General features: G+C 44.4%; 1 protein-coding gene across 3 annotated transcripts in view; it reads right to left on the reverse strand.

Annotated features, from left to right (window-relative positions):
- Positions 1-19,982, reverse strand: part of Znf536 (zinc finger protein 536) — a 307,321-nt gene that overhangs the window by 107,356 nt on the left and 179,983 nt on the right. The window contains exon 5 of one of the 3 annotated variants that reach the window (XM_090323079.1): positions 16,925-17,904. The exons of the other annotated variants lie outside the window; for them this stretch is intronic. Coding sequence (XP_090179205.1) covers positions 17,897-17,904 — 8 coding nt within the window. The 3' untranslated portion in view covers positions 16,925-17,896. Of the gene's footprint in view, positions 1-16,924; positions 17,905-19,982 lie in introns of those variants that run through there. 3 annotated transcript variants of the gene reach the window in all.

The following is a 19,982-nucleotide window of genomic DNA, read 5'->3' on the forward strand; positions in this document are numbered from 1 at the left end:
ATGTAAAGGAAGCCCTATAGGATTCCAGAATTGGCAGAGAGAAAGTAGACAACCCAAAATAGCATAGTACTAGGAATCAAGAGACCTGGGTTCTTAGCCATGCCTTTCACCAAAACATGTGGACATCCAGCCCTGCCTTTCACTGACACCAGATAAAAAGAAAACCATACCAGCTTCTCTTAGGACTCCAGTGTCCCTGTCTTGTCAAAATGAATGAAATAACCTGGCTCTCGTCATCCATGAAAATATGTAGATTGCATACCCTGTGAGCAAGCTTGAGACAGGGGGTGATCTCTAGATCATAAAAGCCACTGATGTCCCAGTTGTCAGTTCGTTTCTTTGTACTGGGGCTTGAACCCAGGACCTAGGCACTGTCCTTGTACTTTGCTGCTCCAGGCTACTGTTCTACGACCTGATCCACAGCTTCACTTCTGGCTTTTGGGTGGTTCATTGGAGATAAGAGTCTCCTGAGCTTTTCCTGTCTAGGCTGGTTTCGAATTGTAATCCTCAGATCTCAGCCTTCTGACTGGCTAGGATGGCAGGCATAAACCATGGCACCTGGCCTTCTTCTATTTCTTTTTTCTCCCACAGCTCATAACACCTCTTCTGTGCTTCCATTTCCAGGCTTGCTCTTAAGACTTGGGTTGTGGAAGCCTAAATGTGACAAATAGTTGTAGATTCCCTCATCTCAGGTATGTAAGCCGTCTGTCCCCCACCCCAATAGATGGGCTCTTCATTGTATTTTGACTTTTCCAAAACTGAGATCCTGACAATGTTTTGATTTTTTTTTTTACTGCAAGTGGCACATGAGCTAAGGCTGCATTCACACAGAACTCTTATCCCAATGTGACATGGACACCATCTTCACTGAGGCAGAAACTCACTATGGCTACCCCAGAAAAACAGAGAGATTTGCCATGTAGAGGTACCAACTTGCAAACAGTTCCCTGCCTCAACCCTGGTTCACAACCCAGGGTAAATCCTCTCATGATCTACCTTCCTTCCGTCTGCCTGTCTGTTGTGTCATGTTGATTATCATTCTACTCCAGCGAGCTCACACCAAGCTGGTTGCCTAGTATGACATCAGAGACACCGAGGGGCACTCTGGGGTAGCTGGTAGAGGGTCCTGGACCTCTGGGGAGAAGCCAAATTTTAGAGTCACACTCTGGGAGGAAGCCAAATTTTGGAGTCACACTAGTCCAGGGCGTGGACAGAAAAGGCCAGGGATATGGGCAGAGCAAGGGTAGGAGAATGCAGTTATGGTATTCACTGTACATGGGCGAGAAGTGGAGCCAAGTAACTTTAGGGGTCGGGTGGGGTTGGGAGAGATGGGGGTGAATGATGGGAGGGGTGATGTGGCACAAAACTCCTCAGTACCACTACGTAAAGATAATAATAAAAATAATAATCAAAGAACGGAGAGAAAGAAGGGCCAGTATCCTACAGTGGTAGAGACTAGAGAAAGGCCTTTCATTTTTCGTGTTTGATGGGGATACTTGTGTAATTGAGACATTCTTTATGTTCGATGTGGATACTTTTTTGACATGGGTATGATCTTTCATGAGTTTGAACTATCTTTCTGTGTGTGTGTGTGTGTGTGTGTGAGCGCCTGCGCACGTGTGTGTGTGTGTGTGTGTGTGTGTGTGTGTGTGTGTGTGTGTGAGTACTGGGGCTTGAACTGAGGGCTTTTCTTGCTTGGCTTTTTTTTTTTTGCTCAAGGCTGACACTCTAACCTCAAACCTCACCTCCACTTCCATTTTTTATGCTAGTTAATGTGAGATAAGAGTCTCCCAGACTTTTCTGCCTGGGTTCGCTCTGAACTGCAATCTTCAGCTCTTGGTCTCCTGAGAAGCTAGAATTACAGGGATAAGCTACCATGCTGGGCTTACCATGTGAATTCTTAGCCAGTGGGTCATGGTCAATGTTTTTGCTTATTTATTTGTTGGTTGGTTTTGCCAGCACTAGGGCTTGAATTCAGGGCCTGGGCACTGTCCTGCACTTCTTTTTGTTTAAGGCTAGCATTCTACCACTTAAGCCACAGTGCCACTTCCAACCTTCTCTGCTTTTGTGGTACTGAGAAATGGAACCCAGGGCTTCATGCATGCTAAATCAGCACTCTACCACTAAGCCACATTCCCAGCCCCATGCTCAATGTTGATCTAATCAAAACCCAGAGCAGAGCTCAAGGTCAGACCTGGTGATTGCTCTTAACCTTCAGAGACCTCTCCAATCAAAAATGACCTGGCTGAGGGGACCGGATTCTGAAGGAGACCCTTCCGAGTCGGCTGTACTTCCTTGCCCTTCCCTGAACTCAGAGCCTACATGTTGTCCTTGAGGGTCGGTTGCTCACTGCTAGCACTCTACCACGTGAGCTACAGCTCCACTTCCAGTTATTATTTTTAGTAGTTTACTAGAGATAAGAGTCACTTTCTTCTCAAACATTATTCCCTCCTCCCGCGTTTTTCTCCCACTTTCCCTCCCCACCAAGTTTAAAGTTCATTCCCAACATATTGTCTTGTGAATATCACTGTTACACTGGCTTACCCTTTGGCCTTTGTCTCTATAAGAAATGTACTCACGGGCCGGGAGTTTGGCCTAGTGGTTAAAGTGTTTGCCTAGCATGCATGAAGACCCGGGTTCGATTCCTCGGTACCACATACATAGAAAAAAGCCGGAAATGGTGCTGAGGCTCAAGTGGTAGAGCTCTAGCCTTGAGAAAGACCAAGGACAGGGCTCAGGCCCTGAGTTCAAGCCCAGGACTGCCAAAAAAAAAAAAGAAAAGAAATGTACTCACTACTTTACTTCTGTAACTGTACAAGAAAAAAGAAAAAAAAACCAGAATCTCACTTTCCTGCTCAGGCTGGTTTCTCCCTATGATCCTCAGATCTCAGTCTCTTGAGTAGATTACAGGTATGAGCCACTGAAGTCTGTTTTGTTTTTTTTCATAGAAGACTGACAATAGGACTTCTAAAGAAGGAAATGTGCTATGCGTAAAAGTAGCAGAACTAAACATATATGTATGTGTGAATATGTGAATGCTTGTATATTTATATATGTATATGTAAACATGTACATGTGCAGGTATATATGTAAACCTGTGTATGTCTATACACACATTTATATGCACACATATAAGTACATATATGTATGCATGTGCATATACATACATGCATATACCTGTGTGTATGTATACATGGGTGTATGTACATATATGCATATTTATGTGCATGTATACATATATGAATGCATTATATGCATATATATATATATAATAGGGAAAGGTAGTTGTAAGGACTACAAACAAGCCTGGGACCACTAACACAGAGGCAGTGGGTCCTCCATGGACCCAGCATGAAATCCACATGTACTTTATGAGAAGCTGGGGGGTGGGGAGCTGACCGTTTGTTCTGAGGATGTATTTTGATAACTCCTAGAAATGAGAGGGTGTTTTCTGGAAAGGTAATTGGACATAATTTCCTCCATGACTTAAAGCCAACAGGCAGTCTCTACAGCTGGCCCTGGTTTGAAATCATCAATGGCAAATGCTATTTTTATGGCCCATTTATTCAGTCCTCCCCCTATTTTTTTTTTATTTTGAGAAGACATCACCTAGCACAAAAAAGGCTATATTTATTGATATGTTTAAAATATAGGTTTTTAATGGAATTCCTTAGCCCTGAAAAACAACAAAAGTCAGAAGATAGACAGATACAAATTAGCTTCTGACTGGTTTTTTTCTCCTCGGCCTGCCCAATGGGAACATTTGTATACAGTTCTCAGTGGCTGTGAAATCTGCTTAGAAAAGCAACAAGTCTTTTGTTCCCTTGACAGTAGTTATTATAATTAATTCATTGGGTGATTGGTACTTGCGCTGAGTGACAAGGTGTTATTTTACCACAGGAAAAGTTAAAGTGGTAATACCTACTTGAACAATACCGGGGTAAGAGTTGCCATCACTCAGTGGGGGGAGAAAATAAAAAGGCTGGCTCCCAGCTTGAATGCTTAACTGCCATCCTCTCTATGCTACTTCGAAGGTAGGAGGAAGTTGCTAGAGTTTTCTATGACAAGTTTCTGCCCCTAAAGACACGCCCTTTTCCTACAAAGCCTGAAACTTTTCAAAGGTGAGATGCCTTGGGGGAATCGGTGTGATGGACTAACTTGGAACTCTCCCAAGAGTTAGGCACAGTAGGCCTGGATCTCCTACGGGTACTCTGAGGCCTTTGGCAACACACCAATGGTTCTAGATGTGGTCCTTTAAAGCACCTCAGTCCCTCTGCTGGATGCCAGTGTTTGCAACATGGCCACAAGTTTCCCAGGAAACAAATTTTGTGTCTCTGTCTCACCCACACACCCCAAATACCTCAATGGGAAACCAGTCACAAGGCTGCATGCTATGTCATAGATAGAAGATTCAGGAATGCCTTTACTTTTGATCTCATTTTAAGTGCTCTGAGGAGCCTGGCTACCACACCTAAACCAGAGAAGTAGGTTAAATGGAGTGGGGGGAGAGGCGTGGGGGCCACAAGTTACCAAGGGAAAAGCATGAAGGAAGGTAGCTCTTTGAGACCGTCGATATCATCTAAAAGTTGGATGACAAGCCAAGAGGCTGAGATCTGAGGATCTGGTTAGAAGCCATGCCAAGGAGAAAAGTTTATGACACTCTTATCTCCACTGACCCAGCAAAAAAAGGAAAATAAAGTGAAGCTGTGATTCAAAAAGGCAGAAGGCCAACCCTGAGAGGAAAAAACTAAGGTACAGCTCCCAGGCCTGAGTTAAAGCCAGTATGGACGCACAAAGGAAAAACAAAAACAAAAACAACAATAAAACAAAAGATGGGCGGAGGATAATAGAGAGAAAGAAACTGAGGACAGCTACAGAAACTCAAGCTAAAGGACCCAAACCTATTTCAAGAAATGTGTGTGTGTGTGTGTGTGTGTGTGTGTGTGTGTGTGTGTGTGTGTGTGTGTTCTGGTCTTGAGGCTTGAATTCAGGGCCTAGGCACTGTGTCTGATTCTCTTTTGCTCAAGGCCAGCCTTCTATTTCTGGAGCCACTGGCTCTACTTCCAGCTTTTTGGTATTTTATCGGCGACAGGAATCTCACAAACTTGCTTGCCCTGGCTGGTATCAAATCGTGATCCTCAGATCTCAGTCTCCTGAGGAGCTGGGATTACAGTCATGAGCCACCAGTTCCCAGTGGGAACCATTTTTTTCTAAAGATCTAACTTCCCTTTGGCTAGCATGAAGCAGGTTCAAGTGTCTTCTATCTATCTGCATGCAGATTTTCAAAACTATATAAGCAATATCTCAACATGAAACTAAGTGAACAAACATAGCCTCTCCTCATTTACTGGCAATTTTGATAATTACACATCAGACTTTTAAACACTTATAGTGAGCTCAGTATTATAGTGACTTGAGGGTGGCTCAGTGGTCCCTCTACTCTGTCCAGATATTCCTATCGGTCCCTCAGCTGGCTCCTACTTAACTTCCTATGTAGTTAGCCCCAAATCTTACTCAAGGAAATGACACAGAACAGGATGAGGGCAGCCTGATTTGGAGTGGATTGTCTCAGGAAGTATCTGAATGTCTTCATAAGAACAAGAGTTGAGCCTGTCACTGGTGGCTCATACCTGCCATCCTAGCTACTCAGGAGGCTAGGATCGGAGGATCACAATTTGAAACCAGCCAGGGGCAAGAGAGCTAGCTGGGGCAGGAATTGCCATGTGATTCTGATCTCCAAAGAACCACCAAAAAGCTGAAAGTGGCTATAGTGGTTGAGCACCAGTCTTGAATATAAAAGCTAAGAGTCATAGCCCAGGCTCTGAGCTAAAGTTCCAATTCTGGCATGATAAGAAAAAGAGTGAGAGGCATGCTGGAAGCATGCCTTAGAACAAAGTACAATGTTACCTGCCAGACCAGCAGCCCTTGCAATCTGCTCAACTCAGCACAATTTGACCTGCCCTGAATGTCCAAATCAGAACCCCATCAATAGGCAACTATCAAGATCTTCCCAATATTTTTTTATTAGCAGTATTTATCACTTTCTCAAAATCAATGGCAAATTTTAAATGAAAACAAATGACTCTTTCTAGACTAATCAATACTTGCATCTTTGCCTTTTAACAAATAAAAATGTTTAATGAGCCAGACGATGGTGGCTCGTGTCTTTTATCCTAGCTACTCAAGAGACTGAGATGTGGGGAATAAGTTCAAAACCAGCCTTGGCAGGCAAGGCTGTGAGACTCTTATCTCCATTGAACTAGCAAAGATCCAGGTAGCCTTTTTAGGAAAAGCCACATGAGAATTCCTAGGCTCTGGGTTCAAGTCCCAGTATCTACCTGCACACACACACACACACACACACACACACAGGTTTAACATAAAGAAACCCTCATCTTCTACTTCCATCAATTCAATTGTAATAGAATTAAATATGAAATCAATATAACCATCATTGGTCTGATATGAACGACAAAGTCATATATATGAAAAAAGAAAAGAAAAGAAAAAGCCAAATATTTTATGGCATCCAAATTCAGAGATGTCACCTCTTTTTCCTAAACTCTCAGCCTTGATGTGTCTCTCCCTTTCTTCCAATATCAGGATTGTTTATTCCTACTAAGTCTTAACAAAAACGAAAAAGGAAAAAGAGGGTTTATATAGTTAGTGATTCTAAAACCAAAATGCTACCTACTATCTGCACAATTGCCATTTTATCTCTTTAAACTTCTCCGGCTTGACGTTTTTAAAAGGGCAAAAGCAGAAAAACCCTTCTATAATACCTAATTTGTACATCTGCGGTTTCCTTCTGACTTGCGAGGCACCATATGTTTTTAATTATCATAATAGCCCTAAAGAACCTGTTCAGTGGGAGCTACATATGAGCCTTTTATTACTGGTTTGTAATTTAAACAGTTTTTAACAGGAAAGGTCTGGCGATGGGGAGTGTGACAGGCTCACAAGACACCCGGATCCCACACACTGACCTCTGAAGTTCAAGTTCAAATCCCACCCAGAGAGGGGACCAGCCCTCCTTTTCCCCTTCTGACCTGTAGAGGTAATTTGGTTCACGTGACTCTGCCTGGCAGACATTTAAAAACAAAAACAAAAACAAACAAACAAAAACTCCAGAAACCTTGAGCCCAAAGCAACAATAACTTTGGGTTTGCGGCCCAGTCTGACCCACAAGGGAATAAGGCCGATAAATATTATCCCGGTCTGACCTCTGCTGTCTGGGCCACCCACTTTCTTTGCGCATGGCCTAGCTACACTCTAGGGAACAATTGCTAGGTAAAGGGTCAAAAAAATTTTTTTTTTGGTTTTAGGATGGAGAAGAAAAGGGGAACTCACATTCCTCCCCCCACCCAGGCTGGGAAATGATTGAATAAATATAGTCCCAAGAATAAATGATGTGCAACTCTGAAACTGCAGAGGAAATCTTGAGGCTTTCAATGGACCTTGCACATTGGTAGCAAAGTGAGGATCACATGAGAGCCACATGACCAGTCCCAGGTCATAAGGGTGATAAATGACTCGATGGATCCTCCACTTTTCCCTCAATGTGCTTGTGTGGGAATTCTCAGAGTTTCTTCTGGCGTGAGAATTGTCCAGAACTTATCCCTGGGACTCAGCTTTACCACAGGCCATTTTTACTCACTGGTTTATTGCTCAGTTTATTTTCCCCCTTTCCTGTTTTTCTTTGCTTTCTTCTTGTCTCTTCTTTTTTCTCTCCTTTAAAAAAAATTGATCTCTAGACCTGGAGTGTGGCCCAGTGGTAGAGTACTCACCTAGTAATGCACGAAGCCCTGGGTTCGATTCCTCAGTACCACCTACACACACAAAAGCTGGAAGTGGTGCTACGGCTCAAGTGGTAGAGCGCTAGAAAGCTCCAGGACAATGCCCAGGCCCTGAGTTCAAGCCCCAAGACCAGCTCAAAAAAGTTATCTTTAAGTAGTTATACTGCCATTCAAAAAAGCAGTATATAAAGCCAATGAAACTTGATTAATGTTACTTTTCATCATTCTGCCCAACTCTCCTATTTTCCCATCTCTGTAGAATATTGAGTTTTTAAATTGTATTTTCCCCCTTCTTCACTTCATTTTTTTCTTTCTTTCTTCCCATTTGTGTGTGTGTGTGTGTGTGTGTGTGTGTGTGTGTTGGGTCTTGAACTGAGAGACTCTCCCTTGACTTTTTCCCCTCAAGGCTGCTGCTCTATCACTTGAGCCACACCTCTGCTTACAGCTTTTTGCTGGTTCATTGGAGAGAGTCTCCCAGACTTTCTTGTCCGGGCTGGCTTCAAATCACAGTCCTCAGATCTTAGCCTCCTGAGTAGCCAGTTTGACAAGCATCGTGAACCATTGGCATCTGGCTCCATTTATTTTTGATCTGTGTCTCTGAAACTTCCACATCTGCCTGAATTGTAGACAATAATAATATTGGCTCCTTTAGAGGGATTTTTATGGGGAAGGAAAGCAATGGATATCATTTGCATTAGCCCTCATAAATGTCTGAGAATACAGTTGAACCCGCCTCCGGGTAAGTACTTTTTAGTGGTTGTGGTTTTAGCGTTTGTGTTGGGGGGTCAGATAGGAGTTAGGATCTGATCTCTCTATGTGTGATTCAGGCTGATAGCAAACACAACAAGCCTCCTGCCTCAGTTTCCCAAGTGCTGGGATTTCAGGTGTCTACCCACCAGGTGACACATAGCAGTATTTAATATTTTGAATTTAGAAGGATCGGAGCCTGCTGCTAAAGATTGCTTGAAGACATACCTTAAACATCGGAAAACTCGAGGGGTAAAATGATTGTCTTCATCAGAATCTGGGTGCTTCTGGTTGGTATTTTTAATTAATTAATTAGTATGTATGTGCACATGCCAGTATTGGGAACTGAACTCAGGACATTTTTCCCTTAGCTTTTTTACCCACAGTGTATTACTCTATCACTCGAGCCACACCCCCACTTCCAGCATTTTGCTGGTTCATTGGTGATAAGGGGTTCATTGACTTTCTTGCCCTGGGCTGGCTTTGAACCTTGATCCTTTGATCTCAGCATGCCTGGCTCCAGAAGAAACTTTGAATGTTAGTTAACACTGCAGCGCCCTTCCTGGTTCAGGGTTCCAGACCTGACACATGTCTCCTATGAATCCCTCTCCTTGATTCTGCAAGGCTGAGCCTCGTCATGTTCTGTATGCAGCTGGCTAAACTGAGGTTCAGGGGGGTGTGGGGGGGGGCTATGTAATGGTAGCATCATGGCTTGCGCAAGTGGGACATGTTTCCTGGCTAGGAAAACCTCTGAGATCAAGTCACATGATGTTTCCTTGGCCTCTGTTTTCTCACCCATCAAGCAGGGTGACTTTGGTTAGACAGACAGGCCGACTTAAGGATTGCCTGACAAGGTGAGCTAATTCTAGATGGGTCACTGCCTTGAAGGGGAGTGCGGGATGGGAGAGTGGAGGAAGTCATAGAGCTGCTGTTCAGGTGACCCCAGCTGACCCTCTGGAATGTTGGGGGAATAAATAAATAAATAAATAAATAAATCAAGAAGGGTGGAAGTTACACAGTCTTGATCCAACAGCTCCTTCATTCCCTCTGACAGGATGAGCAGGTGGACACTATCATTTAGAATGTCTGCAGTGAGTCACCACACAGCCAGTATGTATTTATCCCAGTGAGTCTTTCCTGTCCCTGGGCAAGCAGATTATCCTGACCTCTCCCCACAAGGAAACCTGACCTGACCTTCTTCAAGGCCCACAAAACAGTGGATCTGACCATCTCCTCCTCACCTGCTCAGGGCTGGCCCACCTTGGTTGCTTAGCTGAGCCCCAGGAGTCTGGGAAGGGGGAGATTGTCAGTGAAGAAACCTCCCAATTTCCAATGCCAGAAATAATGACTAGGATCCCATCTGTACCCCGCCTTGAAGACAGAGCAGGGAAATAGCATAAAACACAAAGTTCCCACAGACAACATCTGTCTTAGTGCAAACAATGGACCATTATCTTGTAAATAATTCTGATTAAGCTGCAACATTTCCTCTTGAAAGTAGCTGCTGGGGAACCAGGGGTGAGGCTTTGGGGAGGGGGTGGAGGGGTTTGGGCAGCTGGAGCTCAGGGCCAGGCCTTCCCTGGGTCCCTCACCTGGCCCTTTTCCCACCAGGAAGCCATCACAAGAAGCCTCACTCACTCACTCACTGGGTCTACCTCCAACAGTGGGCTGTTAAAAGATGCTGGGTGTGCATCCTGGTCCTGAAGCCCACGCGAAGTCTGCTTCTGGAAAGTTCTCTCTGCCTTGATGTATCCTATTATTTTTTCTCTATTTCTCTTGTTCTCCTGATTCTCTCTCTCTCTCTCTCCCTCTCTCTCTCTCTCTCTCTCTCTCTCTCTCTCTCTCTCTCTCTCTCTCTCTCTCTCTCTCTCTTTCTCTCTCCTTCTTCCTCTGTCTCTTGTTTTCCTATCTCTTTCTCCATTGATCTCTCTCTCTTCTCCCTCTTTCTCTCTCTTGTTCGATCTCCATCTCTCTTTCACTCTCTCCATGTCTCTTTCTCCCTCTCCCTCTGTCTTTGGTTCTCCTTTGGCTCTGGCTCTGGCTCTCTTTTCCTCTCTTCCTTCCCCCCTCTTCTCCCTCTTCCTCCTGCCCTACCCAGTTCTACTCTTCCTCGTCCTCTTTCTTGCCTTCCTGTTCATTTACCCTTGTGGTCCGCCTCCCCACTTCTTGTCCTCCTTTGTGGAGCTCTGTTTACTTCTCTTGCTGGCTTTTCCTTTTCCTTCCCTTGCCCTGAGTCCCCCCCCACACACACCCGTCTTTCACATCTCCCCCTCTCACCTCCTGGAGCTGTGTCATCCCAACACCAGAGAATCGAGGTCCAGAATGGGGATTTTGAGGGTGGCTGATCCCAAACCCTTCCTAGGGCTCTGTTGCTCGGGTTGTCAAGCTTGGCGTAAGAAAATCAGCAGAATCTAATTTCCTGCCATTATGCCCAACTGTGACCCAAAGGTTCAGTCTCCCATCTGAGTTCTGGGGTCGGGTCACTGTGGCCATTGTCAGCTGGACAAATTCCCTTCCTTTCTCCTAGACCCCTCCCTCCCACTTCAGAATCGCCTGTTGAAACTGGAACCCTCACCACCTCACCCCATCACTGCGGAACTCCAGGGGTTGAACCAGTGCAAATAAGAGGTAAGGACTCACCTTCTAAAGCTCTTTATCCCCGCCCCATAAGGCTTCAAGGAAATTCTCCTTGTGCTTTAAAATTAAAGAATGGACCCTGAGTGTGATTTAGGAAGAGTAAAGTTTTAATAGAAAACAAAACAAGCCACTGGTCTGATAATCCTCTTTCCACTAGCTATATACAAATCTGTACTGCTTTGCTCCCCATAACTATCAGTCCATTGTACTGTGAGAAAACAGCAAGAAGCCTGGTGCCCTGGCTTTCCACCTGTAATCCTAGCTACACAGGAGGCTGAGATCTGAAGATCACAGTTCAAAGCCACCACTTAGCTGGGACCTAAGGTTCTGAGTTTCCATGGGATTATGCCTGGGATTGTTTTTGGCAGAAAATATCACAAGATAATTGAGATCAGGGTGAGTGGTGAACTTTTAAGACATTCATAATCATTCTACCTTCTTAAGAATGACCGTCCAGGCACTAGTGGCCCAAGAGGCTGTTATCCTAGCTACTCCAGAGGCTGAGTTCTAAGGATCCCGTTTCAAAGCTAGTCTGGGCAGACAAATCCAAGAGGTTTGTATTTCCAGCTAACCAGCAGAAAGTCAGAAGTGGAGATGGAGCTGTGGCTCAAGTAGTAGCACACCAGCCTTGGACTAAAAAAGCTAAACAAGAACATGAGGCCCTGAGTTCAGGCCCCTGAACTGGATACACATGCACATGAATGTGGGAATGCACGTGCACACACACACACACACACACACACACACACACACACATGCACGCACTGTCCTAAATTCTCATTTGATGGATGATGATCCTGGAGTCAGTGGATTAAAAAATCCAGTAGGAGGCCAGGCACAAGTGGCTCAAGCCTGTAATCCTAGCAACTCAGGAGGCTGAGATCTGAGGATCACAGTTCAAAGCCAGCCCAGGCCAGAAAATCTATGAGGCACCTATCTCCAACAAATACTAAACAAAATAAAATAAAATGATAGCCAAAGTGGAGCCGTGACTCAAGTAGTATAGTGTCAGCCTTAAGCGAAAGAGCTCAGGGACAATGCTTAGACTCCAAGTTCAAGCCCCAGGACCAGCACGCAAGCACATGCACGCACGTGCACACACACACACACTTCAGTGGAAAGCAAGAATGGGTTGTAACTATTTTTGTCCCACTGTGGAAGAAGTACAGCTGAGCCCTCTTTTCTTTTTCTTTCTTTCTTTCTTTTTTTTGGGGGGTCTTTTCAGCATTTGTGGGGGACAGAGTTGAGGATGGCCAGGTAAGTGCTCTTCCGCTGAGTTAAATCTGAGGATATCTTGCTGTTCTGACTATTCCTGAGCGTGTGAGTTGCATGTAGACCCAGGCATAGGCCACTTGCTCCAAGAAGGAGACACTGGATGAGCAAACTGATATCTCAATCATCACGAAGAATTAGTATCTTCAGTGGTGAATATAAGAGTTTGAAAAAAAATAAAAGAGCAACACGTGTCAAATAATCAGCTTCTTCCTTGCACTTTATGAAGCTGAAAATCCAGTTTCATTTGACTTCCCCCTCTCTTTCTTTCTCTTCTGACTGACTTGTAGAATTAAAAGAGAAATCCCTCCACACTCTGATGAGTTAATAAAAATATCTCTGATATTGGCATGCTGTGAGCCCTGGAGTAGTAAATGGTCTTGCCCAAGCTGAACCCTGTGCTTCTGGAGAAGGCAGCTGGTTCCCACATCTGGGGCCCTGGACTCAGTACATCCAGGTCTCAGATGGTCATTGGAAAAATCAAGGGTACTCATGCCTCTCATCCTAGCTACTCAGGAGGCTGAGAGCTGAGGACTGTGGCTCAAAGCAAGATCTAGCAGGAAAATCTTCGAGACTTTTATTTCCAATTAACCAGCAAGGAGGTAGAAATGGAAGTATGGCTCCAGTGGTAGAACATTAGCCTTGAGACACAAAGCTAAAGGAAACTGAGCTCAGGATCCAGCACACACACACACACACACACACACACACACACACACACACACACGTGCGCGCATGCGCGGCAAGGGTAAGATGGTTATGAAGGCTGGGAACATTAACGTTTATGAAAGTCTTTATAAGTCATCCAGAGGGAGTGGAGGTGTGGTTCAAGGTCTACAGTGCCAACCCTGAGTGCAAAAGCTAAGGATCAATGCTCAGGCCCTTAGTTCAAGCCCCAACACCGGAACAAAAATGAACATGTAGGCTGCCCTCCTTTTGCTAGTAGGGAACTCATTAATCCCAGAGAAGAGAGGCAAATTCTCTGAGTATGATAACACATGGGTTCTTTCTCAGTGAGGGATCTGCTGACCCTCCCACCCCACGCCTATCCTCAGGGCCTGGCCCTGATAAGCCTGCCAGGGAGTTTCCAGGTACAACATTTAAGATCTCTGCATTTTTCGATATGGAGTCGTGGCAAGCACATGTTGTTCTCATTTTTAGCTCCAGCAGATCTGCAACCTTCTACAGTGAAGCAAGGGGATGCGCGGTATAAAAATGGTCCTTTCCTGGGTGCGGCTTGGTCAGCTTGGAGTGGACACCATGAAGACTGTGAAGTTGCCTGTGACCCTGCCCCTTCCTGCCTAGGATATCAGGGGCCCCACCCCTTCCTACCTGGGAAGTCAACAGCCACGCCCCTTCCTTCTAGGACGTCAATGATCCTGTCTCTTCCATCTGGGAAGTCAGTGAGTCCACCCCTTTCTACCTGGGATGTCAACGACCTCTAGTTGGTTTTAGCCTGAAGGTTTCCTGTGACTGTGGTTCTAGAGTGAGCTGGAGTCACCCTTCAGCAAAGAGATGTAGGGCTGCTGTGGGTATCTCCCCAGTTTCTGAGGGGAGCCCTACACAGCATCCTAAACGTTTCAGAAGGCATTGATGTCCCGTGGAACCCCTGTAGATTAGATGCCTTCCAAAAGTGGCATCAAATCCTCCTCCTCACACTGCCTGCGAGATTGTCCCATGTCATCAACTCCATGAACCCACATCTTGAGGAAAGACTTTGCCTTTGAGAGACCCTAACCATGTTCCCAAAAGGGAATCTGCAATTAAGGCTCTTCTTGACAAGAAGGGGCTTATACAATAGGGTGTCCCCAATTCCATCTCATTATCCACTCTTAGAGGCCACTCTGCCTTCCAGCCTCCTGTAGCTCTCCCCTACGTGTGTAGAGTCCTGGTTTTGTGATTATTAGCCTTGTCCCCAAATACGCAAACCACTAGACTCAAGATAGAAAAGCTAGAAAAGCCATTTGTGTATATATATATATATATATATATATATATATATATATATAGTTTGTTAAAAAAAAATAAAAACAGCAGCCCAAGCAAAAAGTCTGTGAGACTCTTATCTACAATGAACTACAAAAGAATCTGGAAGTGGTGCTGTGGCTTAAGTGATAGAGCACCAGCCTTCAGCAAAAGAAGCTCTAGGACAGCACCCAGGTCCTGAGTTCAAACCTCAGGACTACCACAAAAAGAGAGAGAGAGAGAGTAATGATTTGGTTATTGAACTGAAAATTTTGCTTTCCCTACTTGGTTTTTTTTTTCCTTGTTAGAGGATGTAGAAGTTCTTTTTATTGCTTTTAAGTTAGCAAATAAAATTTCACAAAGGGACCTTGTGAGCATTAAATGGGTATATATGCCTGGATAACTCCACAAAAGTCATAATGCCAAAGTCCTCATGAAGACAGCTAATGTTGGGGTGCAAAAACTCATACTTTTATTAATGAAATGACTGTGTCCATTTTCCAGACTTGGACGTGTGTGTGTGGTGGGGGGAGGGGTGCGGTACTGGGGCTTGAACTCAATGTGGTGCTTTACTATTTGAATCACAGTTCCACGTCTGGCTTTTTGGTGGTTCATTGGAGACAAGAGTCTCAGAGAATTTTCTGCTCAGGATAGCTCTAAACCATGATCCCCAGATCTCACGCAGCCTCCTGAGTAGCTAGAATGACAGACATGATCCACCATCTCCAACTTTAATCTTAACCAGGTATGTGACTTGCCATGACACAGAATCTGCTCACAAAGACATAGTTGCATGTCCATGTCCCTGTGTTTCAGTGAATTTAGAAAGTGACGTAACCTTTGAGAAAAAAAATATCTCTCCATGCATATTTGTGCCCTGACGCTCCGATTCTCCCCTTCCACCTTGAAACCAAACAGAAGCCTGTAGGTATAATCCTAGCTATTCCAGAGGCTGAGATGGGAGGATTGCAGTTCAGAGTCAGTCCAGGTAGGAAAACGTATGAATCTCTTTATCTCCACCTCAACACTAAAATGCCAGCCATGGATGTGTGCAGTTCCAGTGGTAGAGCCCCAGCCTTGAATGAAAATGCTAAGGGACAGCACCCAGGCCCTGAGTTCAAGTCCCAGGTCTAGCTTCAAGTAAGCATGAATAAAGTGGCAAATCCTCTTGCTTATTCCTGGTTTATTACACCACAGAGCCTCCTCCTTGTCCTTGTTTTGTATGGATAGCCCTGAGGATCTCATCTATTGTGCACGGTTGGGCCACAGTGTTGGGGAGGCTCTAGGCTAGAAGATCAAGGGCAGATGCAATGCAGGATGCTTGTGTTTAATCCCAAATGTGATTCTCAACAGGTGGGGCTTGGCATTGCACCGTGGGGTATCAGGGGAGTAGGAGGAGGGGAGAGAAGTCAGCAGGAAACGGGACTGTCAGCCCCCATGCAGAGCTGTGAAATGAATTTAGCTCATTGGGGTCCCCTGAATCCACCAGAAGTAGACAGGATGTCCCCCAAGAACTTTGGGGCTGGTGAGAAGTGAGCTGTTGTCCCAAGTGAGAATTGGGAGGAAATGGCGGATGGGAAGTCTGGGGTGGGGAAGACTAAGACAAAAGGAACTGAGCATCCCAGAAGGAGAAGTGGGGAAAGGACTGGGGCTGGGTTCATGCGAATGGGAGCATGAGAATCCCCAAAGTTCTCTTCTGAGCTTGAGAAATGATCACTGGGGAGCCATTCAGGAAATCCATGCCCCCGCCCCCTGCTTCACAAGGGGAAATGTTACCCCGACTTCCAGATTAAAGCCCCGCCCCTCCAATCTGGGGAACTAAGGCCCACCCCCAATGGAAGGAAAAGAGAAGAGCAGATGCCAGCCTAAATGGCTCCAAGGAGACTTCCAGCCGTCAGTTCAGGATGGATGTTGTGTTTTGTGTTTTCTTTCTTTTCCACGCTCCCTCCCTCATTTTGCATTTCTTCAGCCTTTTCCCAAAGCCAGGCCCTCAGAGAGCAGCTCAACTGCTCGGAATCTCCATCCCAGCCACACCCCACATGTAGTGATGTGTCTATGATGTTCGTGGACTGTGAGCCATGGCTGAGCAACATTGGGGACAATGTCCCTCAGTCCTGAGGCAGAGATATCCCAGAAAATCTTGGATTCTCCCCACCTTCTTTATACCTAATTTCCTTTGGAAAAGTTTCACTGGACATCAGTGATCATCAGAAATGAAGAGGAGACTCGCTCTTCCATTTCCACTTGTGGAATTGGGTATGGTAGCCTAAACCCCTCAGTCCCCTCTTATCCACCGGTCATCTAGCTTTCTGGCAACCCCCCCCCAAATCAGGAAGTCGTCTTGTTGAAGGTTTAAGAGATTCCCTCCCCTCCCTGCCCCGACGATGAACAGGAAAACCGCATCCATCATGTTTTAAATGTCCAAAATAATGTCAAGGGGTGGGATGGAAAGGTGTCGTGGAAATGGATTAACATAATGACTCCAAACTGTACTAATGTTTCACAGCTTTTCTTTTATTTGCAATAAGACCAAGATAAGTTATTGAAGCATTTTCTTTTAGTATTGTTTTACATTCCATTCATAAATGACCTAACTTGTAACTCAGTATACAGCACATTGAAAGATATAGTTTGAACACGTATTTAGGAAAGCTACAATTATGATAACTTACATGCCTTCATTACCAGGGATGCCTTAATATATCTTCTAATTATTTCAACAATACTCTATTCCAAAAGCACACGGAAAAAAAAACCCAGTACAAGTTTACACATATTTGTTGTTTTGTTGTTGTTACTTCTATCACCATTTTGAAATTGTAAATGTCAAGGTGTTTGCTGGCTTTTCATTGTCATCTGTTTCCTGGTTAATAAGGATGGACCTGACACAATATTAAACTAGCAATATTTCAGCTTAAATACTATGGAGAAAGAGAATTACTGTACTTTTCTGCATTCTTCTAAAGCATTTTACAAAGTACATGACAATCAGACACAAGCGCTAGGTGGTGACAAGACTGTCTCGTGGGTGAAAGGGGAGGCCTCCCTTTTCTAAGCCAAGGTGAGCTGATTAAACAGAACCCCCCTCCTAGCTAGATCCCCCACTCCACACACGCACACACACAAACACACAGGTCAAGGGACCTGCAATCCACTAGCATTTGTCACTCAGGATTTACGACTTTCAGGGAATTTTCTTTCCTGTGTAGGTTACTAAGCCTATGCAAACCATGATTAATGGTAAACATATGGGCTAGTATTTTTAGCCTCTTCTATTCTCTGCTACACATACTGTAGGTTGGTGTGCATGTATATACACATACCTATGCAAATAGTAATTATTTATTCAACACACATATGTGTATACATTCTTCTCTTGACTTTACACGATTAACAAGCTGCAGATAAACCACCAAAGAGCACGAACAGACAAGAGCAAGTCCAGAGAGACCCACTAGGACAGGGGTGGGGTAGGGCTGTCACTTACCTGCAAGAAAACACGTAGATGTATTAAGCAGTTCAGAAATCATTTGGCATAAAGGCATTTGAAAGCAAGGGCAGGAGCCTTATCTCCTAATTGTTTAATGGAATAATGATACTAAATAAGATGATATTTTTATTTAAAAAAAAAAAAAAGAATTTTGTCCTTGTCATTTCTGGCTAAAGCAAGGGAAGCCTACCTGATTAGAGCAGGTTAGCAATTAGACCTAGAGGTGCTGTTGATTAGTGGGGAAGTAATAAGAGGTAATTACTACTTATTTGAAATCTGGGCCTTGCCTATAACATTGGAATTTTTTTTCTTGGGAAAAAAAAAGAACCTGAGTCTGCGGCCATACCACCCTGAACACGCCTGATCTCAGAAGCTAAAAAAGAACCTGATTCCTTTTGCAGCTGACATGTGGCCAGATTGTGGCTTTTGTGTGTGTGTGTGTGTGTGTGTGTGTGTGTGTGTGTGTGTGGTGTGGTACTTCTACAGTTGGAACTCAGGGCCTGGATGCTGGCTCAGAGCTCTTTTTTGCTCAAAGCTGGTGCTCTACCACTTTGAGCCACACCGTCACTTCCATCTTTTTGGTAGGGAATTGCAAATAAGCATCCACAGACTTTCCTGCCACACTGGCTTTGAACTGTGATCCTCAGATCTCAGCCTCCAGAGTAGCTAGGAGAACAGGTGGGGCCACCAAATTACCCAGCTCCATTCTATCCCTAAGAAATTGGACGCCCAGGAAATGTGTACCCATCATAGGACATAAATGGAGTCATATTATCCAAATTTGCATTTTACCTTGAGGATATCTATTCTGCCAACACTCCCTTGTCTCAGTCTTCTCCTCTTTCCTCCCAGTCTTTTTTTTAAATCCCCTTTTAAAAAGTATCTTTAAGTAGTTGTACAAAGAGTTGTTGTTTTTTTCACAAAGCAGTTTATGAATACAGTGCATCTTGAGCAGTGTTACCTCTTTCAACCCTCCCCCAAACTCTTCTGAATTTTGTAGGAAATACATTGGATTGTTGACTGCATCAACAATCTTCTCTTCATTGATCTGTGACTTTTCCCTTGATCCCACCCCCACTTTTTGAGTACCTGCTTTCTGTTGTTTTATTTCACCGAACTTTAATTTTACCTTTCTAAAAAATTACACTATTTGAGATCACCCTCCAGTCTATTGTATTTCAGTTAATCCATTTGTATACCTTCCAATCTTAACTCACTATCAGGTCAAGGAGAGAAGAAAAAAAAATATGCCAGTATTTTGAACTGGAGAGTTTAGTTGCCCTTTTTTGTCTTCCCATGTTTTATTCCGGGTATTAGGTTTTATGTGATTCAAAACCAATATGGACACAGGTTATGAAAATGAAGCTACCAGACTCCTCTTCTTCTTGGGAAATACTATTGATTCAGATAATAGTGTTGAGAGAGAGGGGGGGGGAAGAAGAGGAAGTAGAGGAGGAAGAAGAGGAGGAGAAGGAGGAAAGAGGAGAGGAAAGGAAAAAGGGAGGAAGGCAGGGAGGAAAGAAAAGGCCAGAAAATGAAAGGAACATAAATAAGGCTAAATGTCACCAGTGTTTGCCGATTTACCAACCCCATCCATTTATTCTGAAATGGAGTGGACCATTTGGCAAATACAATGGCATTCATACCACAGTTCTGTCATCCTGTAAATGACATCACATCTGTGCCATTCCTGCTTAATTGAAAAAGATGAGAGGAGAAGAGGAAGAGGAGAAAGGGGGGGGAGAAAGGAAGGAAAAGGAAGAAAAAGAGAGCAAGCAGAGAAGGAGGAGAAAAGGTTTTGAAAGAGTTTTTCAATCAAGGGGGTTGATGCCAATCACTCTAGCTACTCAGGAGGCTGAGAATCTGAGGTTCAAAGACAGCCTGGGCAGGAAAGTCTTTGAGACTCTTATCTCCAATCAACTACTCAGAAAAAAGAAGTGGTGCTGTGGCTCAAGGGGTAGAGTGCTAACTTTGAACTGAAGAGCGCAAGGACAGCACCCAGGCCCAGAGTTCAAGCCCCACGATTGACAAAAAAAAAACCCCAAAAAACCAAAAACCAAAAAACACACACTAGT

Source organism: Megascapheus bottae, chromosome 31 (genome assembly GCF_031878675.1).
Source record: "Megascapheus bottae isolate mThoBot1 chromosome 31, mThoBot2.hap1, whole genome shotgun sequence".
Classification (NCBI taxonomy): Eukaryota; Metazoa; Chordata; class Mammalia; order Rodentia; family Geomyidae; genus Megascapheus; species Megascapheus bottae.